General features: G+C 34.4%; 1 protein-coding gene across 2 annotated transcripts in view; it reads right to left on the bottom strand.

The window, feature by feature from the left end:
• Positions 1-696: 696 nt before the first annotated feature.
• WDR11 (WD repeat domain 11) overlaps positions 697-21,124 on the bottom strand; it is a 37,426-nt gene continuing 16,998 nt past the window's right edge. For both annotated transcript variants that reach the window (XM_026050555.1, XM_026050556.1), the window contains exons 12-29: positions 17,035-17,141; positions 15,327-15,402; positions 14,493-14,601; positions 14,046-14,170; positions 13,459-13,606; positions 13,127-13,233; positions 12,559-12,673; positions 11,835-12,006; positions 8,749-8,857; positions 7,970-8,032; positions 6,685-6,750; positions 5,888-6,059; positions 5,690-5,785; positions 5,335-5,500; positions 4,254-4,351; positions 3,671-3,816; positions 3,050-3,129; positions 697-2,460 (exon numbers count right to left, since the gene is read on the bottom strand). In XM_026050555.1, the coding sequence (XP_025906340.1) occupies positions 2,303-2,460; positions 3,050-3,129; positions 3,671-3,816; positions 4,254-4,351; positions 5,335-5,500; positions 5,690-5,785; positions 5,888-6,059; positions 6,685-6,750; positions 7,970-8,032; positions 8,749-8,857; positions 11,835-12,006; positions 12,559-12,673; positions 13,127-13,233; positions 13,459-13,606; positions 14,046-14,170; positions 14,493-14,601; positions 15,327-15,402; positions 17,035-17,141 (2,113 nt within the window). In that variant the 3' untranslated portion in view covers positions 697-2,302. The remainder of the gene's footprint in view (positions 2,461-3,049; positions 3,130-3,670; positions 3,817-4,253; positions 4,352-5,334; positions 5,501-5,689; positions 5,786-5,887; positions 6,060-6,684; positions 6,751-7,969; positions 8,033-8,748; positions 8,858-11,834; positions 12,007-12,558; positions 12,674-13,126; positions 13,234-13,458; positions 13,607-14,045; positions 14,171-14,492; positions 14,602-15,326; positions 15,403-17,034; positions 17,142-21,124) is intronic.

The following is a 21,124-nucleotide window of genomic DNA, read 5'->3' as shown; positions in this document are numbered from 1 at the left end:
GTTTTGTTACTAATAATACAGAAAATATAACCACCATTCATCAAGGATAATGACTTCCTTTACTACAAGTAACCATGAGTACAGTTCCAGTCTGGAAGGCAAAATGGCAACATAAAATAGCACAATCATCATTCGGAGCAAGTAAAAATAATGGTATTTTTGCATTAAATYGGGACAAGCAGGAGATTTTCAAAGTCTGGTTTATTATTGTAGTGTAACTACAACATTAAATGAAATTTTCAATCACTTTTACACTCTATTTTCCTCATATTGCTTTCAACATGGAATATCACACAGTCTTCACACTTAAAAGTAGATAGAAACATTCAGTATTAAAAGGACTTTGCAAATATTTTCTTTTAAAAATGATTTATAATTCAGATTTGCAATTCCACCTGGATGCAAAAGCAGTTTTTTTTTTACCCAGAGACCTAATGACAGACAATYCTCGATGGTTTGTTGAGGGCAGGGCTCAAGTGTGCTTGTATCAACTGGGTAGTAACCGTGTCTGCAAGAACTGCTTCCGAGAACCAGAGCAGGAATTGAGGAGCATTGTAGTGGTAGTCCGTGTGAGACAGAATTTGGCCCACTGTTAATGACAGGTATTTTTGCATAACTTTGTGGTTTTCCAGTTAATACTTAAGGCAAAGTGCATTGTATAGTTATTTTTCCAAGCTAGAGTAACTATATAAGCTTTGTTTATAAGACACTAAACAGAAGTTTCGGATGTACGTATTATGTGGCAGAAATAAACAAGCCACATTGTACTTAAAACATTTAGTTTTCTAAGTAGAGCAACAAAACTCACATTTTCAATTTGTATAAAACTGATCATTATTCAAAGTAATTACAATGAAAAAAAACCTTTCCAGTTTTATCGGAAATGTTATTTTAGATCTGGATGTAAAGGTTGATGGAGTTACAAGATGTCCTGACGCTGGTGCTCCTTGAAGGAGGAGAGTATAGCTACAAATGTATGGATCTACAAATGCTCAGACATAAGGAGAATCCAACGCCCTTTAAGTAAGCAACACGTGAATTACATTCAAAGCAGTGAGAGATATTTTACATGATATTCTTTCCACTACTGCATAATAAACCTCTGTAGCTCCAATAACTTTATTTCAAGAGGAATAAAGTCTTTCAAGCAAAGAATTATTTCCAGAGCCTTCAGTCTTCCATTTGTAAGTATGATTTAACATTCACATCCACTCTTCCGTTGTAAACTCTCTCAATGATTTCCATAATAAATAGAAAAGATACATCCGACATGAGAAAGAATAATGAAAACTATCACTTAAACACTSTGATACTGTGGAAAGCTATTTTGCTTCTGATGAAATACTGGCACAAAAATGAAAACAAGGACACCAGCAGCATCCGCAAGTATCTGGACCATWGCAAGTGTTACCATTCAAAAGTACCTCATCAAAATGCCAACATTCAGGCTTTGCTGCAATGCTTCTTCCATCTACTGTTTTATTAACACTATCAAATAGAAAATAAATCAGTAACTGTGGAGACAGCAATAGCAGCTCAAGAGTATCATACAGGACCTTAACGCTTGCTGCTTTTGAGGTAGGATCTTTCCTGGTCCTTCGATCCCAATAACCAGTCAACACAAGGAGGCAGAATTTACTCCCCAAGGTGTGAAGGGAATGCACACATAAGAAGATGGAATATAACAATTACCTTGACTGATCAAATGATATTTGATGGATTTTCTGAARTTGCATAATTCCTATAATTAAAYCCAATAAAACTTCCAGTCAGTTATGAAAATGACAGTACAGGGAACTGATTTAAAATACAATATTTTTAAAATTGATRAATGGGATGTGAGAAAACATGACTGTGATCACTATACACTCTTTAAATATATTTATATTTATAGTACAGACTAAGTCATTTACTTATATAAATACAAGAGCAGTGCAGATCTACATAGATTTGATTTTTAGAAGTGTAGACTTCTACATATGTTCAGAAATCTCAGGAAAATTTTAAGATTTCATCTCTGCTTTAGTTGAAAAAAGTTGGAAATATTCTGGTACAGGTTCATCATATGCTTCCACCTCTTCTCCTGAAGATGAAGACAATTTAAACACAGAAATGAGATACTGTGAATCATTAACCAATAAGTTCTTAGCCTCGCCTCCACACATATTTAACAATTTTTGCTCAAATCAAATTTATCAGGTATTACAGCAATTCAGGAGAAAATTCATTTTTCACACAGTGGACTCTCAATCTGATTGATCTCACCCTGTTTGACAGGAAATCTCCTTTTAGCAATGAATTGTTACTCTAGTGCCACTTCCTCTTTAGGCTGTTTAAGCTCAATTAATAAATCTTTGCCAGCTTCTCCTGCTTTTGAGGCAAAGAGAACAGCTCCCTGTTTAAAGCCCAGGATCTTCAAGCTCCTGGCATAATCTGCAAACACAGCATGGATCAGTTTATGTAAAAGAAGGATTAAGGAAAACATAGTTGAAATGCAAATTTAAAAGCTTGCAACCCATTCCCCATTCCTAAGCTCTCCTAAAATGAAAAGAGTTCAGGATTCCAAATACTGTGCTGGAATAAATATAAATGCCATCTAAAATATTTCCCAGTGCAAGTAAAAACAAAAAAGCTGTTTTAAATGATGCAGTTGACTACACACTATCATTTACAAAGTGACATGTGAAATATTATTAACCAAACATATAATAAAAATAATAAAATTAACTAAATATATKAATAGAAATAAAATATAAATAGAACACAAGTAGCTGCTTGTTATTTAGGACATAATCCCATGCCCTAACTTGCAAAAATATTAAGAAATTATACAAACACACAACAAGACTTAGTCATTGTTTGGTCATTGCTCAGATTTATAGTTATCTACATGATGAAGTTGTTTTTTTTTTTTTAATGAGATGACACTGATGATGACTCCATGGAACTCAATAATATTTACATATGCATTATTACTTACTACATATGCATATATACACACATCTAAATATTCTACATAAATAGAAGACATAGTTTCAAAAAAGGATATTTGTATCRTCATTAACTTCAAATGCCCCATACTTCAGACAAGCTTCAACAAATAAAGCTGCTCTATCGAAGTACCTCATACTGTGGAAATGAATGTGGAAAAAGAAAAAGAAATAATTGTTATAATAGTAAAACAGCCAAGTGTTCCAGGACACTGCATAAAATGGTGGCAGATCTTTCTCACACCATCTCCTCATGCATGGCCATCCCACCCATCAGTGTGGCACTGCTCTCTCWCCAAGTTTCAGACACCATCCTGCACCTCCCTTCTTGCATCCAGGGAACTGACATTCGATACACATTTTTTGAAAGAGCAAGGCTCAAATTGCTTAGCTAAACTGTAGCTACTATAAATTGTTACTGCTAGATCAAAACGTGCTAGTGATCCTAAAGCCTGCAGTAAATTAGAACGCCTGCATTTTCCTGAAATTGCAGCAAAAACATCAGTACGAGCCCACAGAAATGATTCACTGAAAAAGATACTGACAGACAGGGGAAAAAAACCAAACCTATTCTAAATGCAAACAAATCTCAGAAATGAAATCCCTTCGGCTTCCAAGAGACRTGTTCAAATGACAATTTTAGACAGGAAAAAAAATACAGACTGATTTCTCAGCTTTACCTGTGCAACATCTCCACAACTTTTGTGAAGTACCCAAGTGACAAGAGGACGAGAATGGCTTTGGATTTCTGGTTGACTTGGGGAGAGCAAAGGTGGTCTACCCAACGCCTCAACACATCAGCACACTCTTCTGAGCTTAAGCGAACCTTTATGAGATGGAAAATAGTTCTGAACATATTACATGAAGCTTAGCATACAGTCACAGACTAAGTATTTATTGATTTCTAACAGTGTGGTGTTTTTTTTTTTTTTGCAGTTCATGTAAACTCTCTACTGCTGTGACAGACCACTGCACAAAACTTAGACATTTGCACAATCCAGACAACTTCAGGACCCGACATTACTCACATTCAACTAGAGTCTAGAGGCTGTATGGCAGTTTTCTTGCAAAAGAATCTATCAGAATTGACTGCATGGATTGGTTTGTTGTAAATTAATGCATGGAAAGAATTAATCATATTATTTTGAATTGATGCCTTTTTTTTTTTAAATGGAGAATTTGAATCATGCAAGCAGTTTCCATACCTACATATGCTAAGCAGATAGTTTATGTTAATAAAATAAAAATCAAGAAATTACAAACTTTTGCAAGCCATGCTGCACGATTCCACTCGCCATAAGTTTGCAAGTAGCGACAGGCATCAGCAGCCTTATCTATCAGACACAGTAACTGGACACCCTCTAGAAAATAAAAGCAGATTATATAAAAAGCCAAAGAAATATAATATTATGTTTTAAATTATAAATATAAATAAATTTATTGCAATTTAAAATTATAAGTGTGAGCAGAACATTCATCCTCAGAAGAAGGATCCCTTTGGAATTCCTTCCCTGCGTTTGAAAGTGTTGAAAAATCCTAGTTTCTACAACTTGACTCTCCATGCAAACTAAGTGCTAAGGCTTTTCCCCAGAAGGGCTTCAAAGTGTCTTCTAAAGCTCCCATTAATCTCTGCTGTAAGTTGAAATGACAGGAAGTTCACTGAACTTCTCATCATAAAAACACRATGACCTCTATAAATCAGAAAAAAATCATTTTAGAAAAAAATGCTTAATGTTGTCCATAATGCAATTAACATAATATCATCCATACAGTAGAAAGTATCTTTTTGATTTGAATATTAAAAAAAGTATTTGAAAAAGTACTAAAAAGAGTATGTACTTTCCTTACACATCTAAATATTTAATCCAATCCTAAATCATGAACAGCTCAACTATCGCAAAAAAATAATCCGTACATACGTGTAAAAAATACATGTAAATACATGTAAAAAACTTTTTGAAATAAGTTCTGAAATTAAAATGAAACTAAGTCTGTATTCTAACTTCAGCATAAAACATGATTTTTATTTACTTTTACAATTAGGAAAGCAGAAAATACGTAGTGTTGTGTATTYAACCTCTTTTGTTACATGCAAACAATTCTAAGAAAATCACTCTAGAAATGGTTTCAAATAAAAAGAAAAAAAGTCAAAACCAGTTGAACTTTTAACTGCTGAACTTGCTGCTCATCTCTGTCTTAACCACTGTATGTAGCATATAGTACAAAATATAAAACATGTAAGATTTACAATAATAAGACATTTTCTTCTCCTAGCTGCATTAGTAGCCTTAAYAAACAGAATTACTAGTTTATAAGTAAATGGAAAATCCAAGTTGCATTTTACCTGCAAGCTTTCCATTGGCTATCATGTTGGTTGCTACCAGTTTGATCGTACTTTGGGATGGACCTGATGAGGTGACAGTTGTGACCAGGCAGGCTTTGAGTGAATCACAGTAGTAATGTGCATTCTCCGAGCTTGTTTCCAGCAGAAGCTGCACTGCTCTGTCCGTCTGGAAAGAGAAATAAAACAAAAATTTCACGATGATATATTCACTTAAAAATATCCTTAAATTGCATTTTTAACTTAAGACATGAAAGAAATTTGAAAGCTGAGATATTACCTTTGTTAAATAGGATAAGCATATAAAAAGACAGGGAAGAACAACGACAATGAAAAAGTCCAAGTATTACCCACCAACCTGGCCTAAGAGAATAAGTTGGTCAGCACATTTCTTGGTGTGATCATATGTGGATCTCTTGACCTCCTGGAGATTTACCCGTTCAAGTTGAAATTTCTATACAAAGAATAATAACAAAAAAAAAACATGTGTAAGAGTAACAGAATAGGTGACAATAGCATTTCAAAAATATGCCAATGGTATTTATTGCTGAAATACCTGRAAGTAATTATTTTCACACAGGATGTCATAGCATATATCCAATGGATTGGTCAAGTTTTCTTGAACTAAGGCTACATCTGTTGTTTTTGCGAGTTTTTCCTGGGATAAGCTGTGTAAATAGTGGGCAGCAAGAGTCCAGAAATGCAGTTCAGATTCATCCCCATATAGTCTGAGAAGATAAAAAAAATCAGGATGAGAAACACGATGATATCTTTCCTATGACAGGCATTTTATACTTAGAACATATACAAAAAGATGCATCGTTTTGGGTACTAGAACTATTCTGAATTATTAGTGTAGCAAATTATAAGAACAAAAATAACAGAGTGGCATTCAGCAAACTAGATAAATAGGATATTATTACAAGAGAAAATGAATTCAAGGATCTGTTCATGTAAATACATGCATGTAAATACACCTGTAAYTGCTTTTTTATTATGATTTTACACTCAGTCATTACAATCCTCTATCCTCTTTTAATAGCAAGTTACTAGCAATAATTTGAAAAAACTGCGAAAAAGACCAAATTAACTACAGTTAATTAACTACAGAAAAATAATACAAAACAGATAAATTTGATTAAAAATATATATACCGTATGACATGAAGTTCAGAATTACACTTTTAGACACTACACAAATTTCCCTTCCCAATCCTGAAAACACTCAAATAACCTCAAGTACTTCAGCAATACCATGGGTTAGAGGAAAATTAGCTCATATTTAAGCATGTTCATAAGCATTAATATGRTCGATATGATTAATACACGCTTTATACTGCTATATAAATCTTACCTTGCAACTAGAAGGCATCTTTGCAAAAGAGTAAACTCTGGATCAAGCAAAAGTTTCTTTATGTCACTGCAAAAAGAGGAAATCRTAAGTAATCTGCAAAAATGCTGGGCACTTTTTAATCAAACAAACAGTATTTGTTATCTAATAAATCAAAAATTAAAGCAGCACAGTTTCTTTTCAGAACTGAAAAAAGGATCTATCAAATAAAAGGTGCAACAGGTATAACTGAAATATAATTCAACCTTAGGAAGCAAGGCACAACCAGTTTAGATAGCAACAGTCAGCCTGTAAATTACACTTTCTTCTTGCAATAAAGAGAACAACCACACGGGTGTATAAGAAGCTGTAATTTAGTTTGCAGTAGTTCTACTGTCTACAAGATTAAAATATTCACATATGAATACATAATTATTCAGTCCCATAATTTAACAGGCCCATATGTAGGCTTTCAACAGAGTTGAAAAAAAAGAAAAATCTATCCTATTAAGTGAAACGCAAAAAAAACCAACTCTATTGGGTCAAAGCAGGAAAGGAAAATGGCAAAACTTATGATTCTTAGTTTTGAATAACAATTTTCATATTTTAAATGCAATACAATATTTCTATGTAAGTAGAGCACTGTAAATAAGAATCACCCAGAGCAGGAACCTTATTCGAGAGCTTCAACAGAAGATTTTCAAAAAGTTTCAAAAGGTTTTTTTTTCTCTCTCTCTCTCTCTCTCTCTCTCTCTCTCTCTCCCCCCCCCCGTTTCAGAGCTTATATGTCTTAGCTTTGGAATATTTAAGCAGCAGAGTCCTTCAAGTCCATCAAAGACCATTAACAGAGTAGCACCAGCTAATAAGCTGCAAATGCTCACTAGTGTATTAGAGACTATATAGTGACTCCCATCAGTATCTTTAAATCTACAGTTGGCAGCCACTACTACAATAAACCTATGTGAAAAGCAATGACTTCCAACCCACTCTACAGATCCAGAACACTATCATTTTCATTTTTGAGTCATTACTTAAACTACCTGTTTAAGTGCAAACTAAAGATAGTTTGCTTAATAAAAACTGTATTTTAAACATGTATTACAGTTTAATTTTATAAGTAATTTTTTTCCTAACAACTGAATAAAGGGACATCTTTAGGAATTACATAGAAGTTATTAAATGTATTTAATATAAAAGCTGCTAGTACTCAATGTTTATCTTTAATACTAGAGTCAAAAAACATTCCTTTTTTACTTTTGGTCCTTCTCTGAATGCAATATCCTAGTAATTTTAATAAAAACATTCTTACTTGGACAATGAATTCAGCTGCTCTTGCATCAGGTTTTTAACATTTTCATTTTCTGGATAATCACTACATTAAAAAAATGACAATGTTATTTGAAACATCAGAGAATTATTATTAGCAGAAAATACCAGTGTGTATATGGAAATTTTTATTGTGTTCTTAAGGAAGCAATTCATACAAGACTTTCTCTAATTAATAGTTCTAAAACACAATTAAAAATTATCTTTGCTTTCTTTCAACCTCATTGAATCAGTGTAATGTTTCTTTCTCCCCTTTATTCTCTTTATTCATTCACACTGAAGTTAATGAACTACCCTAAAATACCAACACTTCATTAGAGTGTTTTCTTATAATTCTTTTTCTCCCTCGGTTGCAGTAGCACCGAGGATCTTATTCCTCTGCCTTACTCATTTTACAAAATAAATAAATTCCMCTCCAACATCTGCAACTGGTTAGTCCTTCCAGCACACTGATCTCTTCCACATTGCCACAAATCTGCAGATTTTATGGATTTCTACACAAATCAGAATTCACAAACTCTTCACCTCTTCTTTCTTGCCCTTGCTTACACATTCCCATGGATCTCTTTACACGGATTTTAAGAATCTGACTTTCTCCTTCTTGTTCATTTCTTTTGTTTCTATGTCCTACGCACACCTATGACCTGTCATCCCCTCTTGCCAATAACTTTTTTGAATATATACACATATCTATACACATATATACACACACATATATTTATATATATACGCACAAATACACACACACATRTATTTGCTTACATGTTTAATATATCTAGACAGTATTTCCCATTCCATGGTTGATGCAGTAAGAATGCTTTTAAAGCTAATGAAGCCCTTGGAACAAGGAGATAGGGACACCATACAGGTTCTAAAAGAAAAGGAAAAGATTCATTGTTGAGTGACTTATGTGCAGTAACACTCTACTCACAATCTATAATATGCAAGAGAAAGTCATAAACCATATCTCTTCATAAACACACCATGGGTTATCAGACATAAAAACTTATTGTTACCTTCAAGCMAGAATATTTCATAAAAGGCCCAAGGGCTTTCTATCATGCTGAAATGAGAACTTTAGAGCTACTGAATTTACAAGAGATCATATTTCAAGAAACTAAATGCTCAGAAGCTCAAATACCAATTTGCAGAAAATTGATCATGAAAGGTACTAATTATTTGGGCACTCATACCCAACTAGCAGGTAGTAATTTTAGTTTAATTTGCAATCGTATCTTCCTTGGAATAAAATGGGGGTTAAACGCATGTTTACATCCACAAATATGATAAGAAATGGGATGAAAGTTATTGTACCGTCTATTTGTCATACAAGCTCAGTCAGGAACATTCAGTATGAGGCTTGGATGAAACACAGTAAATACTATCCAGCAACTTCAGAAAAGAAAGAAAACAAACACGAGCTAGCTACATTATTACATAATTATTCATTGTCATTCATAGGGTCTGAATGATATATGTGTCTTTTAAACATTATTTTTCAATTTAAAAGTTACCAGAGTATATAGTCAGAACTGAAGTTAAATCACAGGCAACCTTTGAAAAACTAAGATACTCAAGATATTTTGTATCTTTTTTCCCCTCCAAATAAAGGTATCCTCATAAGAGATCTTGGATACTACTCTATGAAATGAATACCACAGAAATATGCTCTGGAATCAAGCTCCGTATTTATCATTTTCTCCCTTTCTACTGAGTACTTCACTGAGAGCATAAAAGAGCGTGTCTGGGTAGGTAGCTGCCACAGAAAGGGCAGCACAAGTTCTCAGGAAGCAATACAAGAGCAGATGCCTTTATTCCTGAGGACAGTTTTATCTTCAGCCATTGAAATGAGTGGTATTTTTGGTAAAACTGTCTGTCAAGAGGTAAATTGTTTGCTTTGAGAACCCACCTATGAAAATAATTCCCTTGGGGCTCCCTCCGTAGTAGTCCGGCCTTTGCCGTGAGTTTTGGGGAGCCCASTGCAGGGGTCACTTTCCTTGGGTAATTAACATACTAATATGAAACAAATGAAACAACCTTCTTTGCAGTGATCACCATTAACAGAGGGAACTTGAAAAAAACATGAAAGAAGTTTTTTTCCTTTTTTTTTTTTTTAAACAAAGATGTTTATGTTTATGAAACTGAAAAACTTCTATCTCTAGAAGGTTTTTTTGTTTTTCTAGAAGTAAAACTCATCAGACTCTTAAATCTTGCAATATATTTTAACTTTTCAGGATTTTGTTTTTCTTCTAGTAAAATATTGATGAYTGCCTAAAAGCTATAGCTAGATTACAGAGAAGCAACTTTTGACATCTAAGAAACCRAATATTTTTCTTCTTTTATTGTAACATGTCATTAGATCAAACTGCTTCTTTGACAGTGCAAATAAAAGATTTTATTTCTACTGAAGTAACCAAGAGCGRCTGTTAGTTTGCAAAACAGCACAGAAATTGGATTGGAAGACCCTGAAGAAAAAAAAGAAGGAAAAAAAAGAAAAAAAGAAAGAGATGTAGAAGAAAACAGCCTATCTTTAAGACGATATTTTCTTAAAGATTTTGTCTGAAAAATATTCAAGCTTGAATGCAAGCTGCTGTCATTTCTGTCAGTGTGGGATGCCATGAGTAAAACAAAAGATACCAATTTACACACACTTTTCACTCCATCCRGGTTCCTAGTTGCTGGATCTCTGTTTTACTAAACCGAGGCAAGTATGCAGAATTACAGAATGGTTGAGGTTGGAAGGGACCTCTAGAAATCATCTAGTCCAACCCCCTGCTCCAGCAGGGACACCCAGAGCACAGGGTGGCATCCAGATGGGTTTGGAAGATCCCCAGAGAAGGAGACTCCACAACCTTCCTCGGCAGCCTGTTCCACTGCTCTGTCACCCTCATAGGAAAGAAGTTCTTCCTCACAAGRAGATGGAGTTGCCTGGGTTTCAACTTGTACCCATTGCCCCTTGTCCTGTCACTGGTSACCACCAACAAGAGTCCGGCCCCCTCCACCCTACCTTCTCCACTCAGGTACTTATACATATTGATCAGATCTCCTCTCAACCTTCTCTTCTCCAGGCTAAACAGGCCCAGCTCACCTAGTCTTTCCTCATGAGAGAGATGCTCCAGCCCCTTCTTTTCTTTTTTTTTTTTTTTTTAGACAAATGTTGACAAACTATAGTAAACAAAGATAATTACGACAAACAGCAAACTACATACAATATTTSTCATTTTTAATAGTAATTCATTGAATATTTATTTCAATTGGCTCAGAATTTCCCATGCTTTCCATTTATCTGTATACTGTGTTTTTCCCCTAAGACTATTAGTTTAACTGCATTAAGTTCCCCATTGAAGTGTATGGTATAAAAGTCAAACAGCATTAACTACTAACAGTTTAATACTTAGTGGGAAAAAAATCTAACTTGGAAAGTAAAGGATTAGTCTACAAGCAGGCTGCAATATCTGGAAATTTCACCAAAATCCCACCACTGTCACATATTAACAGATCTTGCAAAATTATGCAATGCATTTCAGTGATTTATGTAGTGGTAAACAGGTGATGCCCTGATATTTTTTACATTAATTTTCTAGACATCTGTAAAAAAAACTCTCCTATTGTTAGCTATATTTCTATTAAAATATTAAAATTATCTTACTTGGGAAACTAAACATTTATTGTAAAAACATCCGTATTTCCCAAGCCCATGGAAATATGTATGTGTGAAAAATACATAAGAATATCTAACCTTCTACTTATGACCATTCCCTGGTCTACTAGAAGTCCTGAGCATTTTTATAGTCCACTTTCAAAATCAAATATCCAGCAATCAAAAGCAAAAGGAAAATCAATCATACCTACTAACTCTTGTTCATCCATTTTAAAACATGATGGTTTCATGGACATCTCTAGGACTCTAATGCACCCATCATCTGATGCCAAGATGACTTTGTCTGAAGTGCACCAGTCTACATCCAGGATCCGGAAAGTGACATTTCTTCCACTTCTTAAACTGCTTACCATTTGTACCTTGAAAAGTTGAGATATGTTTCATTTTTRGCAGGCTCTCTATCATGCAGTGCAATACTCTGTCTCATTCCCATGAGGCACATCACAAAACTTGCAATAAAAGTTGAAGTTAATCGTGAATAATTTTCTAATACAGAATTTTCAAAGGTGAGAATCTAGACAAAGTTAATTATCAAGTGTCTAGTTTCCTGGTATTCTCTAGTAAATTAAATCCATGCATGGAAGCAGACATGCTCTTTACTACACACAGAAGCAAGGAAATCTTTCATAAAAATACTCTTCTATTCAAAGATTCAGACTTCAGGAACGTGGCTCCGAGCCTTAAATCTTCAATGCATGTCTCCAAAACTTGACTAAAAAACTGACACAGGATCTCAGAGCCACATCAGCTTTATGAATGAAAAGCATTTTTAATCTGAAACTGGTTTGAAAATGTTTTATATGAACTAGGAGAATTCTGAGCACTCTTCCCGACTTCGAAAACAGGAGTATTTTGAAAAAAAAAAAAAAGAGGAAAAAAAGGCATATATTAGAAAAATAGCAGATATATACCTCTTTTGCATCCCAAACTTCTGCTCCATCATTGTACACTGCAATAAGCTTTTGATTTCCTTTCCCCGGGGCAAAACGAATTTTTTTCACCCAGCTTCGGTGRGTAGGGATTCCCCTAGGAAAAGGGAGAGGGGAATATTCATCATTCTACAACTAAAACTTAGGGTTATTAGGTCCTCTCCATAAGCATTACATCCTGGTACTACATATGCSTGTGTACTTATGGTTAGATACACATACAGTTGGTTATGCAAACTATCATGAAAAATAAAAAAATAGATACCTGAAACATTCTAAAATACTTAATATTTTATCAAAAACCATTACAGACTTACTACACTGAGAAAGGTCTTTAGTTGATATTAAAACTCTGATATTAAAACAGTTTCACATCAGCTGCAAACAAACTGGAAAGTATGAAAAACTATCAGAAAGTATTTTTAAGATTTTATATTGAAATATTTATACTATTTTATCAAACATACGACCATCCAATAGTGAAGAGAAATGATAAACACACTCAAAAACTCCTTAGCTTATGTTTGTCAAACTGAATTTGCAGTCATACCTGGATACTCGAGCTTTCAAGTCCCAGAAGTTTAAGTTTCCATCAACATCTCCAAGAACCAAAGTATCCCCTTTCCAGGCAATACAYGTAATACTACCCATACTTCCCTGGAAATATTTAGAAATCAAAATCTCATTTTAAAATAGAAAACCAGAAAAACATGAAAAACAGAAATATTACAGAYCTCATATTTTAAAATCTATTCCATATTTCAAGCAACTGAATTTAGTGATCACTTGCCATTAAAAAGCATTTTCTTAATTATTTTTCTCTTCCTCTATGGCAACTAAAAAAAAAAAAAATAAAGCACCAATTATACACTTGGAACTCACATCAGGAGGAATTCTTGCACTGTCTTTTACTGAGTTTCCTTCTACTGTGAGATGATAAACCTGTCCATCATTATCTGTAAGCACAAAGTGCTCTCTGGCAGAAATGTTCTGGCTCAGCTCAGATTTACTTTCAGCTTCCTGTAACAAACTAGAGAGAACACAGTGAGACACAGATGCTACCTGAAATCTGAATTGCAAGTTAAAATCCCCCTAACTATTTACAGAAGTGATATAAAAATACATATTTCCTTCAAAGCAATTTACCAAAAAAAAAAAAATATCATTTACACACTTATGGCAATGTTCAAGGGACAAATAAAGGGTTTTRCCTGAAGACCCAGACAACTAAAAGACAGAGAGCAGTCCTGCTTGCTACACTGCTTATCTCATCCAATAGTAAAATCAAAGTTTCATATTTAAAAGCTCTCCTACAATGTTTAGGTACTAAAAGGAGCCCAGAAAGTTGCCTTACCTGCTATGTATCCAAGAACCAGTTTCAAAATATTCCATTCTATAAAGCAACAGCATGCAGTAGAAAACAAGAAGTGATGTATTATGGAATTCAATTAAATAGTTATCAGAAATACCTGATAACAGAAGACTCTACACTGCTGACTTCAGTATCTGAGGCAACCGTCTGTCGGGCCATGGCCTCACGGGCTGCCAGCTGCTTCTTTCTCAAGCTTTTTAAGTTATGAGAAGGTGACCATTCCTTTGAAAAATAATGGAAAATATAAGGTTTTACTCTGCAAATTTAGTGGGATTTTTTTTTTTTTCCTAATTGTAATGATTTCACTGAAAATTGCCTTCTTTGATTCCTCACCTCCCACCTCCCAAGATGCGGATCAATTTTCCGCCAAGTATTTCCTTTTTTCTTCACTATGTTTGATAACAGACAAAGAAAGCAAAAAGGGTGAAAGCACTTATCTTTATGCTACAGATTAAAAAAAAAGAACAATTTTGCGATAAAACATTATTATGCTGAGTATATTAGATTTAATAAATGTCAAGCAACCAGAGATGTTATTGCTTACCAAAGCTGTCACTACCGGGAAGTTTTTTGACATTTCTCTGAGCAGAGTGCATGTTCTGACATCCCAGATTTCCAGGGGCTTGTCTTTAAATACTACAGCCAGATACTGCCTAAAATAAGCAAGACTTTACTACATCAACAGTAACCATTCCATTTTAATTTCAGCATTTTATGTCATACATGGAAGTTTGTAACAGTACTTTGGAAACGCTCAGAAACTAGGAATAGAAAGCAGAATAAATTAATTTCACTCAAATCCCATTAACTTGAGATTTTCTTGAGTTACATAGGTGCAAAAGAGTCTGCCTGAAGAGAGTCCCCCCTTAGGATTTTCTTTTTCCCCCAGAAATTTCTGTCAGGTTGATGGTGCTGCTGAATTATGGTAAAGATGACATGGGAAGGAATTTAGAGAAAGATGCAGCAGTTTCAATTTGGCCACATTTGGCCACGCAGAGTATCAGAATGACAGGCCGAGACTATAATTTAGACAGATTTCTCTACTCCATGTGCATGCTATTTCCGTAATCCAGTGATAAATGAGTAGAAGATACTTTTATTCTAAACCCCTTGCCAATCCTTTCTTCATGATTTGTATCTGTTGAACTAACACATTAGCAGCTTCTACATGTAACATGAAAACAGAGAAACTAGTTTTACTCTCCTCCGCTGAATTTATCTATTACTTATCATCCAGTAATTCTCCAAATGCTTCCTGCTCAAGCTAAAGAGCATTATTTCTCTACTATAGAAAAAAACCTTTGAAAATTTAAGGATGGTATCCTATTAAATTGAGCACTATTTTAATCACATTTACAACAATAAAGAAAATACTTACTTCAAATGAGACACCTTTATCATTTCAATAGCTGGCTCATCATTACCTCGCTCCCCACGAAATGCAATGCTCCTGCCTGGAACACAGAAGGGACATGGCAGAAAACAGAAACGGCCAAACTAAAACACAACCTCTCTAACTGGCCTGCCATACCTTACCTAACTCGTGTCACTGTTAGAATTTAACTGTATTTCTAGAGATTAATATGATTCTGTGATTAAGTTTTCCTCATATTCACTTGGAACTTCCTGTGYTTCAGTTTGTGCCCGTTGCCTCTTGTCCGATCACTGTTAACCAGTGAAAACAGTCTGGCCCCATCCTCTCGACATCCCTTCCCTCAGATATTTTTAGGCACTGCTAAGACCTTCTTTCAGTCTTCTCTTCCCAGGTCAAACGCCCAGCTCTCAGAGCGATACCTCAGYCTCCTGATCATTTTTGTAGCCCTACACTAGACTCTCCAGCAGCTCCATGTCTCCCTTGTACTGCGATGTCTCCCAGTGCTCCAGACATGGCCTCACCAGGGCCATAATGCAAGTATTTCTATGAATTAGCTCATCATATTCTTAGTGGGACCATTGTTTTCTTTCCAGGTAAAACAGCCAACTCTGATAAGATAGTGAGTTTGTGTTTGGGTTTTTTTTTTTTTTTTTAAATCTTCAAACAAAATTGTGATCCACCTATACAAAGCATCACAGAATTAAGGCTTTTACACACAACACTGAAATAAAGAATGACCTACAAACATTAAACATATCACAGCATCTTTATGCAAGTTTCTTCTCTTTCCATAACATGTTTTCAAAAGCACCCCTCTCATTGCTACTCACAGCTAAATAATTTAGCTTACACTGGGTAGATGAACAATCCCACTATCAACAATATAGCAGCACTCATGTCAGAGGCCAGGCAACAGGAAACCTTAAATCTCCATTTTCTTCATTACTGATCAAACACCTTAGGATAATTTTTCCTTGATGCTGTTTATAGCTCGAAAAATAAAGCAAGAATTTTGTCAAGGCATTTATGAAATGGATGCAAATAGCACTTATTTCTCAGCCCTGAAAAATGAAGTTGGACTAATACTGACAGCAGACCCAATGCTCATTCACTTAAATATTATGCCTTTCTTGTAGGCTTTAAAAGACCATTTTTTTAAAATAAATTGCAAGTATCAATTATTCATATTATARATGTTCCCACAATTTAAAAATCTAAGTGAAAAATTGAGATCACATTTTCCATCAAATATATCTTACCAAAGTTCATCTCTTTACTCCACATTTTGTTTTCAAAACGGGCACCACACATCTGCACCACAATAAACGCTTCAACACTATGTCAGTTGCACATGAAACTACAGGTATAGCTTATTTGCAAATACATGGATTCTGTGACTAAAATATTCCTTTAACATCCATAGTCTGTAAATGCTGCTAGACCTCCTGCTGACAAATGGTCATTATTTTATTGAGTCCAAGGCACAGACRTCACTCCAAACTTATTGTTTGCAGTGGGTGAAGCACCATTTGGAACACATTAGGTGGTTTCAAAAGGGAAGAAGAGCAAAATCTGTTAAATTTCCCTTCTTTTTTTTTTTTTTTTGCCATGACAACAAAAATTATTAATAAAGAAAGCAGTAMGAATTCATATTTGTCACTCATCAACAAATCTGTCAGCCTCCTAAAAAGATTTCTCAGGATATACTAACCTGTTGGTAAGTCCACCAGCTGCAGCTCGTTCCTTACTAACCCCAAATTGTTAGGTGTTGATGTGGCAAAGGAAAGAAAACCTGTCAAGCTTATCCACTCAATTCCCCTGTCATCAAAAGGGAGCACACAGAGCTTATTAGCAGAAACATTTGAATAGCTGGAAAATATCCCAGCTTGAAATAAAGTAAGAACTTCATATAACTGACAAAAAGACATACAACTAGTTTTCTACAATTTACAGAAAGACTGTATTTTAGCTTAAAAAGAAGATATACCCTTGCAAATGTGATGTACATACAATAATAATATTTCAAATTGAAAGAGCACTCAGACTATACTGGCATATTAGGTTCTTGCTTGATCACACAAAAATTTGATTCAACTTTTTCAGAACTCATCATAGATGCTCAGCGCTACTGTGGACCAAAAGCACAGCCGTAATAAAAATCAGTGATTTATCACCTGGAAGAACTATGAAATAACTCAGATCTGCCAAAATATAAAAATCAAGGAAGGAAAATCTATGCCTTTCACTCCAAAGCACCAAAAAAAACTGGCAGACAACCGGGAACAGATTTTCCTCTTTCAAATAATGCCATGGCATCAAAATAAAAATCACTTTGTGTTRTAAGGATGTAAAGTTACAACCTCATGTAACACCATGGCAGCCTATATGGGTTCAAGGCACATTCATTTGGGTAGGATACCACAAACAAAAAAAACTATCACAAAAATGTGAGAGGACACAATTTCAAAAAGAGATAATCTTGTCCTTTCCCTTTTCCCATGTGCATACTTTGTGCAAGCACAAACATTTTATCGGTTAATCYGTTAAATAAATCAAGGAACTAATATGAAAGAAAATTAAGACCATTCTAATATATATCTATATAAACATATACATAGTTCATTTTTATTYAGATAAAAAGACTTGGGTTTCTTCCTCAAATCCTTCAGATGCAGATTACATAACTATCTCTAAGATGATTGTTCTGTTGCATTACTTATAAAGTAATGGTCTGTTTTGCAGCAAAAGATGTGAAACACAAGATAATCAAACAAACAATAACTTAATTACCATATATTCACAGTATATGAAGTCTAGAGGTTGTAAAATCCTTTAAATGCAATTTAAACAAACAAGGCAAAAAGTATTCTTGTAACATTTTACATATTCAAAATATATCCATATCTTGATTTCTTTCGTTTAAACTATTAAAGGTCATAAGCTTCAATGCAAATGAAAAGCATCCAATTATTAATTGTAATATTGAAAGAAGAGCTAAAAAGAAATTTATGATTGTATGCAACGTGTGATGTTTCAGGTCTGTAAATGATTAAGAACACTGGCAGCATTCTGAAAAGGATGAAATACAATTTATGACACCTTTCTGATTTTTATCTGTTATTCCATTTTTTTATTATAAATAATACAGAAAAATTGTAACGTATTGCTATTGTATTGTAGTTACTTTGCATTCTCTGTCAAATAGATGAATCCTTTTCTTTTTCCTTCAYCAGCTCAGATTTAACAGAAGTGCCGTTTCCTTGCTTCCAGCTGGCCATTTGTCAATACCAATAAAGATATAAAGAATCCCAAGACATTCATAATCCAAAAGAAATCCTAGCTAATCTGCTTGTACCTGCCTGAGGCAATGTTTTTTTTCTTGTCAAACACAAAAACTAAGGATTCAAACACATAAACAGCAGTTTAAGGTTTAATAATGGGATCAAGTAGTGACTTCCCTATTGCAATATTTCCATTTTGCAAAATTTCCTCCTGAAAGACACCTTTATCTCCTAAAATTGAGGGTTTCATTCAGCCAGATTTACAGAATGGGTCTATTTAAAAAAAAAAAAAAAAAAAAAAGTATTTTTTTAATGAGAGTATTTATACATATAACTTGAGTCAATTACTTGAGTAAGAACAGAAGTAAAACAGTTATTAAAACCAAAAACTCAGAAAACTATTTCAACCTCAATTGTACTTATTTCAAAAGTATTTTACTTTTATTTCAAAAGAATTTGAATACTTTGAATATCCAGATTTGAATATCAGCAATGGAACAACCTTTTTTCCTAAGAAATCCTAAGTGCTGAAGACTGCAAGTCCTACATAACATTAAAAAATGAAGCTCCATTTCAAATGCAAAACTTAGAAGTCATTATCAGCAGTGGTTTGCTCTTCTCAACAATTTTGGCCTTTTTCGTATGAATTTCAAGATAGACTGACACTAATTTTTATGAAAATTACTCTATTTCTAGTACTACTATTACTATTCACAATACAGTGTATTTTGATTTTGAAACAGATATCACTCCAGCTTATTAATCTTAGTTATACATGTCTCTCAACATCAAGTTACTTTCAATGTATAGTCTTTATATGGGATGTCAGTACACTACTGAAATGTAAAAATTAGAAAACAACAAACTACAAAATTATCTTTAAAGAAAATGACCTGTGTTTTCAAATTTCTCCATTTCACCATKCAAAAGCAATGAAAAACATGTAATTTTGGACATTCCTCCTATTAAAAGGCCCTAACAGAAATCAAGCTTTGACTTCTAACTCTGTAACACTGCCTAAGAACTCAAAAACACACTCAAGAAACCTGAAGATTTTCTTACAGGGATGTTTAAAAGCCACTGAGCCATCCAMCCATTTACATCTCTAATCTTCTACTTTATACTTTTTGCTTCTGCAACTTCCCCTATCCATTACTGGAGAATTGAGAATACACAAGATTTCACTGAAAGGCTGCTGGCACCTCTCAGGCAAAGCGTAATTTAAAAATACACAAAAATAAGACAAGTTCACTAACATCTGTACGGCAGAACTGGCAGCTATCCAGTTCTCCATCTCTCTCCAAGTGAGAAAGGGTTTTTAAGGAGGTGATAAGCATTTGCAAAAGCATTTCCCAGGGGGAGCCAGCCTAAATCTGGCTGCTAACCCATGGAAGCTGTGCATTAATACACCAGCAAGATGTCATGTTTTGCCTGCAGGCCATACACATTCTAATTTACAGGCAGCAAGATTTTAAGTTTAAAAATTAAACRTGTTGCTTCTTTGAACTTGCTGGGCATCGGTAAAGAATTAAGCAGCACTGCTCTAGTCATGGTTATCTATACAGCAATGAGCCAAAGCAGCAGTGAAAGCATTCAGAAAGAATCATTTTAACTAAAAAAGAAGCTAAATCACAGACATTTTAATTACATGTCTCCAATGTGTTGCTTCTACCCTTATGACATAMTATCACCACCCATTTTGCCACCCCGGCTTATGAAAAATTCAGGTTGCTCCAGTTAGGAAAAAAAAAGGGAGAAGGTAACAGAATTATTTTGTAATTCTAATTCCTCTTTGTAATAAATAAATAAAAACACATTTTTGGTATAAAAATGTAACTATATTTCTCTGTATTGTAAAGGAACAAAAACACCAACAAGAACAGACCAATCCCGCAGTCGGAGCCTCTCTCGGCCAGCCCACCTTCCAAAGCCTCCTGCTTGCTCCTGCTCCTCCTGGCCCTAGCCTGGCTTCTTCCTCAATATCCTCTGAAGCTCTTCTGCTGTTTCTTTCCTCCAGCTCCAAATACAAACCCAAATCAAACTCRAAGAAAAAGAATTTACCTGCATAGTTTGTACTCATGAGTAACAATAATTTTTMATTTTGTCACTGATTGCTATTTAGATGTTCCATTACTTCTTTAGAACTGTCTTAAAAACAGATAGTTTTAAAAAATATTTCCTCCTAATCACAGTACGGCTCTGCAAAGGTTTYTGTTGTTGCTGTTTTTAAGTCATAATTCCCAGCACCTAGTAACACGTGTAGGTAACATGTGAAGGACAGCTGCCTGCACTGTAAGATTCAAAGACCTGAATTTTATTTTTTTCAAACCACAGTGCACAGAAAACTCTGCTGGCATTAGACACAGTTCTAGGGTATTATCAATTACATACTAAAATAATGTTGCTCCCTGCAGGTATACTATGAATTAAAACTGAATCCAGCATTTGGAGGCAAAGAACTCCCACTGAAAGAAAAACTGTTGCACTCTATAAATATGCATTTAAAAATTATCATGCATT

This window comes from Nothoprocta perdicaria, unplaced genomic scaffold (assembly GCF_003342845.1).
Source record: "Nothoprocta perdicaria isolate Ctin4 unplaced genomic scaffold, notPer1 scaffold_7, whole genome shotgun sequence".
NCBI classification, from domain to species: Eukaryota; Metazoa; Chordata; class Aves; order Tinamiformes; family Tinamidae; genus Nothoprocta; species Nothoprocta perdicaria.
The sequence above is the reverse complement of the archived record's forward strand: the minus strand, read 5'-3'. Positions and strand labels throughout refer to the sequence as shown.